The sequence below is a fragment of the Antechinus flavipes genome, chromosome 2 (genome assembly GCF_016432865.1).
Source record: "Antechinus flavipes isolate AdamAnt ecotype Samford, QLD, Australia chromosome 2, AdamAnt_v2, whole genome shotgun sequence".
In the NCBI taxonomy this organism is placed as follows: Eukaryota; Metazoa; Chordata; class Mammalia; order Dasyuromorphia; family Dasyuridae; genus Antechinus; species Antechinus flavipes.
In genome coordinates, this window is record NC_067399.1 from 425,323,468 (window position 1) to 425,334,769 (window position 11,302).

General features: G+C 39.8%; 2 protein-coding genes across 3 annotated transcripts in view; one reads left to right on the top strand and one right to left on the bottom strand.

Annotated features, from left to right (window-relative positions):
* The window catches only part of UBTD2 (ubiquitin domain containing 2), a 55,706-nt gene extending 47,982 nt beyond the window's left edge, over nt 1–7,724 (bottom strand). Inside the window, exon 1 of one of the 2 annotated variants that reach the window (XM_051978904.1) lies at nt 7,607–7,724. In XM_051978904.1, coding sequence (XP_051834864.1) covers nt 7,607–7,676 — 70 coding nt within the window. In that variant the 5' untranslated portion in view covers nt 7,677–7,724. The remainder of the gene's footprint in view (nt 1–7,606) is intronic. The other variant, XM_051978903.1, reaches the window with a different exon arrangement.
* On the top strand, nt 7,675–8,118 carry LOC127546754 (actin nucleation-promoting factor WASL-like). The gene has a single exon (XM_051973712.1). It carries the CDS (start codon nt 7,675–7,677, stop codon nt 8,116–8,118), a length of 444 nt encoding a protein of 147 aa, XP_051829672.1.
* Nucleotides 8,119–11,302: the final 3,184 nt, after the last annotated feature.

Genomic DNA, 11,302 nt, shown 5'->3' on the forward strand with positions numbered 1-11,302 from the left:
TAAAGAATTATGATTTTACCAATTAAAAAGTTTTCTATTTCTAATGTTATTCAATAGTTATTCCTTAAAGGAGATTCCTTTGCAGGAATATGCCACTAGTTCTCTCTTTTTTTTTTTTTAATAACTTTTTATTGATAGAACACATGCCAGGGTAATTTTTTGCAGCATTATCCCTTGCATTCACTTCTGTTCCGATTTTTCCCCTCCCTCCCTCCACCCCTTCTCCCAGATGGCAAGCAGTCCTTTACATGTTGAATGGGTTACAGGATATCCTAGATACAATATATGTGTGCAGAACCAAACAGTTTTCTTGTTGCACAGGGAGAATTGAATTCAGAGGGTAGAAATAACCCGGGAAGAAAAACAAAAATGCAAGCAGTTTATATTCATTTCCTAGTGTTCTTTCTCTGGGTGTAGCTGCTTCTGTCCATCTTTGATCAATTAAAGCTCTCTTTATCGAAGAGATCCACTTCCATCAGAATACATCCTCAAACAGTATCGTTGTTGAGATATATAATGATCTCCTGGTTCTGCTCATTTCACTTAGCATCAGTTCATGTAAGTCTCGCCAGTCCTCTCTGTATTCATCCTGCTGGTCATTCCTTACAGAACAATAATATTCCATAACATTCATATACCACAATTTACTCAACCATTCTCCAATTGATGGACATCCTTTCATTTTCCAGCTTCTAGCCACTACAAACAGGGTTGCCACAAACATTTTGTATGCCACTAATTCTCAAACAAAATCAAGAGATCTAGCAGAAGAGCCCCAAATTTGAGTAGGGCAACCAGAATTCATTAGAATCTCTATGGCAGAGTCACTGAAAACATGAATAAAAGTCACATAGAATGAGAAGAAAGATGATTTATGATCTGGATTACTGAAAAGATTACCCACATACTAGTATTATTTTAAGACTTACATATTCAGCAATAATTGATGGCAATGAAAAATATCTATACTAAAATTTGCCCCAGGCCCAATTATACCATTAAAATATTATTGAGGAAATTGAGAAATGTTATGCACAAATGAAATCCCCAAAGTTTAGTAAATTGTTAACAGATAACCAATTAATTAATAAACATTTGCTAAGCACCTACAATATGTCAAGCACTGTTAAATTACAAAGTAGAAAACAACTCCTACTCTCAAAAAACTTACATTTTAATAATGGAAATAACAAAAACATTTGCTAAGCACCTACAATATGTCAAGCACTGTTAAATTACAAAGTAGAAAGCAACTCCTACTCTCAAAAAACTTACATTTTAATAATGGAAATAACAAAAACATATGTAAGTACACACAGAAGAAATACAAAAAGTAAATACCAGGTAATTAAATAGAAAGTAAAAAGGAAACTGGACATTAGCATTTGGAGTTATTAAGAAAAGTTTTGTATAGAAGGTGAAATTTGAGGTTGTTTTTGAAGAGAAAAAAGCTTCGTATAGAAAGTGAAACTTGAGGTTAAGAGAGGGATAATTTGAGGCAGAGGTGACAAAGAAATGAATGACTTAGAAGTACAGAGTCAATTCAATGTAGAAAGGCACATAGATGGGAAGGTAGTGTTCTATAATGAAGAGAAAGCCAAGTTTGGAAGAAGAATGGCATTTAGGCAGTGTAGTAATATACAATGAGCTTGGGTCAGGTTATCAAGAGGCTTTAAGAAATAAACAGGGGAGTTTACATTTTATATTAGGGAAACTAGGAAAAACACAACAATAACAACAACATTGGAGTTTACTAAGAAGGAAAGTTGACATGATTATATTTGTACTTAAGAAAAACATTCATATTGATATGATGGATGGATTCAAGGAGGGCTAAGGGTGAAGGGTGGGGATAAGACAAGATTGTCAAGACTTGAAGCAGGAAAACCAGTAAGATAACTGATATATCCTCAAGCCAGATTCACCTTTTATTTGTAATCCTTGTCATAATTTCTAAACTTTTAAAAATTTTAGAATGATATCTTCCTGAGTTCAAATCTGGTCTCAAGTAAATGCACCTGGGTCTAAATGCATCTGCATCTATTTGTACAGTTTGACAACCAACCCAAAGAGTTTACTTGAGAGAACACTAGATGTGTTTTAACCCACTTTGCCTCGGTTTCCTCATCTGTAAAATAAGCTAGAGAAGGAAATTGCAAACTATTACAATATCTTTACAAAGAAAACCTCAAATGGAGTCACAAATAGTTGTTTATGATAGAAACACAAAATAACATATGAGGACTATAATTTGAGTTACTTTGAAAATTTTGAAGTAACACTTAATTTAGTTTTACTATTAACTGATAAAAACCCAGATGATTTTTCTTGGCTCTTCATATTTAGAAGGTTTATTATGTCTATCATAAGACTTTGGTTTTCTTTTTGTTAGTGAGGGGAAAATAAGAAAATTTTTGTTACATGAATTAAATTTTTTAAAAAATAAAAAAGCTAGGTAAAAAATGAAAAGTATATGCACCAATGTGTTAATATAAGTAAAGAGAAGAAAAATAGGATATCTGGCAACTGACTGAATCTGCGGTGTAAGGAATCAAAGAAAATGTTGAGTTTAAGATCCTAGAAACTGGAAGAATGGTCGAAATAGGCAAGTTGAAAGAGGAGTGGGGTTTGGAAAGAAGGAAATAAGATACTTATTAAGTATCTACTATATATTAGGCACTATGCTAATCTTTATAATTAATCTTATTTGATCCTCACAGCAACTCTGGAAGGTCACTATTATTATCCCCACTTTACAATTGAAGACATTGAGGAGACAGAGCTCCTCAGGCTTTTCCAGGATTATGTAACTGTATAAGTACCTAAGGTTGAATTAGAACTCAGGTCTTCCTGACTCAAGGCCCACTATTCAATACACTGTGCTACCCAATCATGTGGGAGAAAAAATGTCTTTAGGACATACAGTTCGAAATGTCTACCAGACAATTGGTGATGTGGAACTGGGGCTGGATAAATATTGATTTGCAAGTTATTTGCATAGAGATATAAATAAACCCAAAAAAGCTAAAGAGGTCACTATTAGAGTGCAAAGAAAGAAAAAAGGAGAGCATAGGACATGACCAATCCCATAAAAGGAAATGAGGAGTGGTTGGACAGATGGGAAAAGAACCAGGAAAGAGTGTCAAGAAGTCCCAAAGATGACAAAGGAACCAGGTGAAGAAGAGTCAAATGAAGCACAGGGTCAAGTAGGATAAAGACTGAGAAAAGACCACCAGATTTACCAATTAAGAGATTATTAGTAACTTTGAAAAGACAAGTTTCAGCTGAGTGGTTATATAATCATGATGATCTACCTATTTCAGTTAAAATTAGGCACCAATAATAAAAGGAGACTTATCAGTGTAGCTGAAACATAGGAACTGAATTCTAGGAATAGAATGGCAAAGAAAGTTATGATTAAAAAGTTACCAGACATCAGAGAATAAGAATTTGATATGATAGAAGACATTTTATTCATGTTATCTTATCAAACTGCCTAGTCTCCCCTCAAGGAAGTAGTCCAATCTTAATTAGCAGAAAATATAGGACTATGAGAACATTCTCTTTGACTTCTCTGCAACCTTTGATACTGCCAATCACTCTCTCCTCTCTAGGTTTTCTAAACACCACCTTCTGTTCTCCTCCTACTTCTCTGATTGCTGCTTCTCATTTTTTTTGCTGGATCTGCACCCAAATCGCATCTAATCATAGGTGTTTCCATACTACAGTTCTGTCCTAAACTTTTAGTTTTCTATTCTCTACTTCACTTGGGGGGATCTCTCATGAGCTGCCAGGGATTTAATTTACCAACTCCATGCTGATGGATTCTCAAATCTCAAATCAAATCTTGCTCTCATCTCTCTGTTGATCTCTAATCTCACATCTCCAATTGCCTTTCAAACATCTCAAAGTGGATGTCCAATAAACATCTTAAACTCAAAAGTTTATCTTTCTCCCAACCCCGTTCCCAACTTTCTTATTACTGTAGACTAGAATATACTTTCATTCTAGTCCCTCAAAGTCAAAACCTAGATGTCATCCCTGACTCCTCATTATCTTTTACTCATTCAGTTCCTCTTCCATACCCAAGCTATTTGGCAACATTTCTCTTTCAATCCTCTGACATCACCACTAACCTTGGGGCAGGCCCTCATCACCTCATAGTAAATTACTGTATTAATTAACCTGATGGCAGATTTCTGTCTCTGTCTGCCTTAAGTCTCTTTCTACTCCAATATATCCTCCATTCAGTCAATAAAGTAATTTTTCCTAAAGCACATGTCCAATCATGTCACATACCTCCTTTAATACTCCAATAGCTTTCAAGATCAAATACAAATCCTCTGGTTCAGCGTTTAAAGTACTTTATAACCTAGCTTCCTTCTACCTTTCCAGTCTCCTCACCATATACCCTACAAACCAGTGACAAACCTCCTTTCTATTTCCCTAATAAGACACTCCATCTTTTGAGTCCAGGCATTTTCTCTAGCCATACTCTAGTCTAGAATGTTGTCCCTCCTCATCTCTGCCTACCAGCTTCTCTGGCTTCCTTTAAATACCAACTAATGGGGCAGCTAATTGGTGTAGTGGATAAAGCACCAGCCCCAAAGTCAGAAGGATCTGAGTTCAAATTTGGCCCCAAATATTTAACACTTTCTAGCTGTGTGACTCTGGGCAAGTCCAATTGCCCCAGCAAAACTAAATAAATACTAACTAAAATCTCATCCTCTACAGCAAGTCTTTTTCCAACCCCTCTTAACTCTAATGATTTTCTTCTTTTAATGATATATTCATCTTGTAGGCAGCTAGGTAGTTCAGTGGTGGAGTACCAGACCTGAATCATCAGGAAGACTGAGTTCAAAACTGGCCTCAGACATTTCCTAGCTGTGTGACCTTGGGCAACTCATTTAATCCTATTTGCCTCAGTTTTTTCATCTCCAAAATGAAATGGAAAAGGAAATGGCAAACCATTCCAGTATCTCAGGCCAAGAAAACCCCAAATGGCATTATTTAGAGTTGGACACAACTGAAATGACTGATCATTTATCTTGTATAACTTTTTTATATGTATTTTTCTTGTTATCTCCTCCACTAAATTATGAGCTCCTTATGGGCAGCAATTGTCTTTTGCCCCTTTTTGGTATTCCCAGCTTTTAGCATAGGCCTGAAACAAAATAGAAGCTTAGATCCACTTCCTTCCCATTTTTCTCCCCCTTTCCTCTCCTTCCCCTCCTCCCCCACCCCAGTTTGTCCAGTTCCTTTAAAAAAAAAAAAAAGGTACTGAGCTATTTTTACTAGTGCTGGCTGATTTTTAAGGATTCGGTGAATCTATAGAGTACACTATGAATGGAAGTTCTACATTTCTGCATCTTGAAATCAACATGTCATTAATACCATATAGAAATATCACACTGAATATTAATTTTTAAAATCCCTCTTGACATATATTTTTTAAAGCTGCTCTTAACTCTTATACATCTTTCAAAATTAAGTTGTGCCCTGAGAAAGATGCACTCTCTCTTCTCTTGAATCTTGGCTGCTTGACTCAGCTGACCCTAAAAAAGAACTATCAAACATGAAGTACAAACTTTGTGTAGCCCTTCTGCATTAAATTATCCATGCCAATAAAACAGAACATGAACATAAATCATCAAAACCCATAGATAATTTACCCATTAAAGATTTTCTTCTAACTAGCCATATTAACATCCCTGTATCTTGTTCTCCAAACCAAGTTTTCTATTAAAGGGAGGAAAGGCTGTAGCCTGTCCCAAGGCAGCTACACATAGATTTTTGGGTAGTGACTTATCTGTTTGTTCCTCTTTCACTAATTCTTCTAAGGAATTCAAACCTCAAGAAACAAGAATACCATTTCCATAGCTTAGTTAATAGCAATAAAAGAAAATACTAACTAGCCTTGAGCTAATTCCTAGCTTCCTCAAATTGCCTTTTATTTGTCTGCAATCCTATCCTAAAATGTAATCTACTAGTGGGCAAGGATCATTTTTCCATTTTTGTCTGTGCATCTCCATTATCATTAACAAATACTTATTAAGCAGTTGCCACATGCTAAGCATTATAAATACAAAGTTTAAAAAAAAAAAGTCCTTGTCCTCAAGAAGCTCACATTCTAATGGAGATACATGTATACAAGATAGATATACAGTCATGAAAGATAATCTCTGAAGAAAGGCACTAGCAGTGGGGATAGACCACCTAAGGGGACAAAAGGTCCAACACAAAATAAAGTATTTAATAAATGTTAATTAAGCCAAACACTAGATTTTACAGGAATGGAGATCTTCCAGCTCTGGAGATTCCCTCTAGGCAAAGCAGGTCAGTAACTTTTTTTTACAAAGCATAATCTTAGATAGTAGTCTGGAGCACAAAGTGGTTAAGAGAATTAATCGCCCAAAGGTACAAAAAGACTGGGATGGGTGATTCTGCACGAGCAATTGTTAAACATTTATTAAGTCCCTATGCTATGCCCACCCCCTATCCTCAGTGCCACATAGCATTTTTGTGGATGCTTTCGTTGATATTTAAAAGCTACTTACTCTAATAAAGATAAAATTGTATTTTCACATCAAATCACTGACCTGCAATTACTCTAGTTGACAAACGAGTATTTATTAACTAAAGTGATGATACTTTGTGCTAAAAATAAGAAAACACAATCTAAAAGTACAGCTAGCCATACTGTATATACAACTATATAGCAAATAGCTGCTAAGCATGTACGGGTAGAAATCAGTATGATTAGCACACTAGGAGACCAAACCACTCCACTCCCCTCAATTCAGTTAGAAGAGGGAAAAAAGTTTTAATAGATCACTTCTCACTGCCCCACACACACCCCTTTTAAAATCCTCGAGACTCTCAAACAGAACTCCAGAAAGTTGCACGTTCCAATGGACAAACTGGAAGCTCTAGAGCAGCTGTCACCTGAAACTCCCGAAAGCTGAGACCAGTCAGCTCGGTAAAACGAGGGTGCAGGAGCTAGGGGAGCGGGAGGGGGGAGGACGGACTACTTAGAGATAAAAGCAGTAAGCTCCAACAGCACACATACCCCCACCCCCATTCCTCAATCCATTTTCTCCGGCCCGCGTGCCTCCATCTAGTTCCTGAATAATTAAATGGGATAGAGAGTAAATCGTCCCTAAACAAGGGAGTGAAACGGGGGCCAGAAAGCAGTTAAGTCCTGAAAGCGAGGAGTGATGGATTTTTTTTTTTTGGAATGGGAGAGGTCGTATTGGATTTGGGGAACTGAGTCTCAAACTAAAGAATCTCTCCCCTTAGGACTGGAAGAAGACACAAGCTGCGGAACAAAATCACTGGTGCTGGAGGATCCCAAACTTGCAGTCTCTAACAGGGAGCCCGGGAACCTCCCAGCCAAGCCCAAGGAGACCCTCCCTGATCCCATCCATGTGCAAGAGCCGGGGGAGTAGGACCGGGTGACGTGGGGAAGATGACAAAGGGGGCTTCAGCAGAGCTGGGGGGAGGGGGCAGGTGGCCCGGGACGTGAGGGCAGCCCGCCTGCCCCCCTCCCCCGGGCCCTGCCCAGGGAACAATGGGGGGACGAGGCTGCCCCCTGCCGCTCACCTACCTCCGGTGCCCTCCGAGTTCTCGTTGAGGCTGCCCGAAGAATCGTGCTGGGCGCCCACACACCCGCCCATGGGGGCGGCCTCGTCCGCCCGCCTGCCCGCCTGCCTCCTCCTCCTCCTCCTCCTCCTCCTCCTCCTCCTCGATCGTAGCTGCAGCAGCCGCCGAGGTCCGGGCAGGCGTGCTCGTGCTCGGCCTCCTCCGCCCTCCCCCCACCACGCGCCGCGCCGCGCCCCGGCTCCGCTCCACCCACCGCCTTGGCTCGGCCCCTTCCTCGCCTCAGCCGCCCCCCAACCCCCACCACCCAGCTTCAACCCCCGCCTCTCCAGCCCAGGCCCCCAACAGGCCCGCGCCTGCCGGCGCCCCGACCCATGCCTGGCCGGAGCCCGAGCCCGAGCCCCCGCCCCCGCTGCCAACCTCGCGCCTCCCTCACACGCAGCCCGGAGGCGGCCCCGCGAGCCGAGCTGGCCAGAACCAGCCCCGATCGCCCGGCCCCATCGGCTCCGCCTAACCTAGCCTGCCCTCCTGTCCTCCTGCCCGCCCGCGAGCCAGTCTGTCCGGCTGCCAGTCAGTCTGTCAGTCACCCGTCACCCCGCCTTCCTTCTGCCCCGCCCTGCACCTGCCCCGCCCCGCCTCCATCCCGTTTGGCTGTATCGCCGGAGGAGGGAGAGGGGTGTGGCCGTGGGAGGTCAACGATCTGATTGGCAGCCGAAGCAGAAGGATAACGGCAATGAGGGGAGAGGGGAAAGGGGAAAAGCAGAGAGAACTGGAAAAAGAGAAAGGTGTCAGTCGGAATTAAGGGTCTCAGGCCCCTCCTTTAGAGAGTAGTAATAAGACTCTCGCCTTCTTTCTTTCGATGTTCCTGGGTGAAGTGTGTCTGGGGAAACAAAGCAACGGTAGAGGATAAAGAAGCAGAGAGAGATTTATTTCTCTCTAGAAACTGGGATAACTAAATGAAGCTTCCCTTTCTTCCTTTTCTCCTCCCTCGTAATGCAGAGTAACACCTTTTTTTGAACTAAGGGTATATGCTGAGCTCAGAATTTATTTCTATGCAGTTTGTGTGTTTTAAGAAAAAATCAATAGGTACTCTCATTTCCCAATGGTCAAATGGAGAAGATAATAAGGAATGTTGGGGCTGGCTTGAGGTTGATAAGTAATTTTAGTGTAATTCTTTTTTGCAGCTTGATTTCTTCAGTTTATCCATTCCGAGCCTAATTTATTGCCCTTCGAGAGTTCGGTGGTACTGACTGACCAGTTCGATAGCGTGACTATCCAAATGCATACCATATATGCATACCATAGACTTTCTTCATCCGCTTTGTTTTTTCCATGTGGATACATAGGTGAATCTGGTTTTTTCCTTATTCTTAAGTGTTAGATTGCATTTTCATTTGCATCAATAACTGAGCTATTGAGCAAAACTGATAGCTGTATTTTAAACATCAATATTCTGTTGATATCATATGCTTCCAAATCATGCAATACCACCATCTCTAAGGAATAAAAGAAACATTATGGATTATAGTTTATTGTAAAAAAAAAAAAAACATAGAAAATATCAAAAATCCTGGGGAAATAGTTGAGACAATCGTGTGGTAAGGATGAAAGTCAATAATGAAATAGCCCAGGCAATAAAATTCAAGACAGCCGCAATGAGGAAGATTTAGAATTTATTTGGTACCGAGCTCAGGACGGAATGATCAAATTCCTGTCTTACAGAACTAAAACCAGCCTTATAAACATTTTTTATTCGGCTTGTTGCATTGTAATCTGTGATTAGCATTTTACAACAGGAGAGTGGAAGCAGATATTCTAACATAGATAGATAGTACTGCCCGAGTACCACCCACCTGGAACAGATGACCTTAAGGACATTGTTGAGCCGGTCTTTTGAAATACAAAACAAATCCCCAATCTAACTAAGCAAACTTTCTTCTGCTGGCCGGAGGCGGAAAGGAGGGATTTGTCCATTTCAATATGTTGGACAGTTCAGCTACTTTACTGGTAATCACACATTTTCAAGAAATTTAAAGAGTCAGAAATTAGATATAGTCTTTTTTTTTTTTTAATAACTTTTTATTGATAGAACCCATGCCAGGGCAATTTTTTTTTTACAGCATTATCCCTTGCATTCACTTCTGTTCCGATTTTTCCCTTCCCTCCCTCCACCCCCTCCCCTAGATGGCAAGCAGTCCTTTACATGTTGAATAGGTTACAGTATATCCTAGATACAATATATGTGTGCAGAACTGAACAGTTTTCTTGTTGCACAGGGAGAATTGAATTCAGAAGGTAGAAATAACCCGGGAAGAAAAACAAAAATGCAAGCAGTTTATATTCATTTCCCAGTGTTCTTTCTCTGGGTGTAGCTGCTTCTGTCCATCTTTGATCAATTAAAGCTCTCTTTATCGAAGAGATCCACTTCCATCAGAATACATCCTCAAACAGTATCTTTGTTGAGGTATATAATGATCTCCTGGTTCTGCTCATTTCACTTAACATCAGTTCATGTAAGTCTCGCCAGTCCTCTCTGTATTCATCCTGCTGGTCATTCCTTACAGAACAATAATATTCCATAACATTCATATACCACAATTTACTCAACCATTCTCCAATTGATGGGCATCCTTTCATTTTCCAGCTTCTAGCCACTACAAACAGGGCTGCCACAAACATTTTGGCACATACAAGTCTCTTTCCCTTCTTTAGTATCTCTTTGGGGTATAAGCCCAGAAGAAACACTGCTGGATCAAAGGGTATGTACAGTTTGATAACTTTTTGAGCATAGTTCCAAATTGCTTTCTAGAATGGCTGGATGTGTTCACAATTCCACCAACAATGTATCAGTGTCCCTGTTTTCCCACATCCCCTCCAACATTCCACATTATCTTTCCCTGTCATTCTAGCCAATCTGACAGGTGTGTAGTGGTATCTCAGAGTTGTCTTAATTTTCATTTCTCTGATTAATAATGATTTGAAGCATATTTTCATATGTCTATAAATAGTTTCAATTTCTTCGTCTGAGAATTGTCTGTTCATATCCTTGGACCATTTATCAATTGGAGAATGGTTTGATTTCTTATAAATTAGCATCAATTCTCTATATATTTTGGAAATGAGGCCTTTATCAGAACCTTTGATTGTAAAAATGTTTTCCCAGTTTATTGTTTCCCTTCTAATCTTGTCTGCATTTGTTTTGTTTCTACAAAAACTTTTCAATTTTATATAATCAAAATTTTCTATTTTGTGGTCAATAGTGATCTCTAGTTCTTCTTTGGTCATAAATTCCTCCCTCTTCCACAGGTCTGAGAGGTAAACTATCCTATGCTCTTCCAGAAATTAGATATAGTCTTGCAAATAATTGTCAGAGGCGCTAGACTCTTGGCTTTCTCTTGACTCTCTTTGTTTTGTCTAATTCTTCGTTACCCCATTTGGGATTTTCTTGGCAAAGGTATTGGAGTGGTTTGTCATTTCCTCCTCCAGCTCACTTTACAGATGAGTAGACTAAGACAAACAGAGTTAAGTAACTTGCCCCAAATCACCCAGCTAGTTAAATGTGGAGGCTAGATTTTAATTCAGAGGGATGAGTCTTCCTAACTCCAGACTTAGAACGCTATCCACTTTACCACACTGTCCTCGACTCTCTTTACCATAGGAGAAAATTATTATTCTCCAGTCAGAAGACCTAGGCTCAGATTCT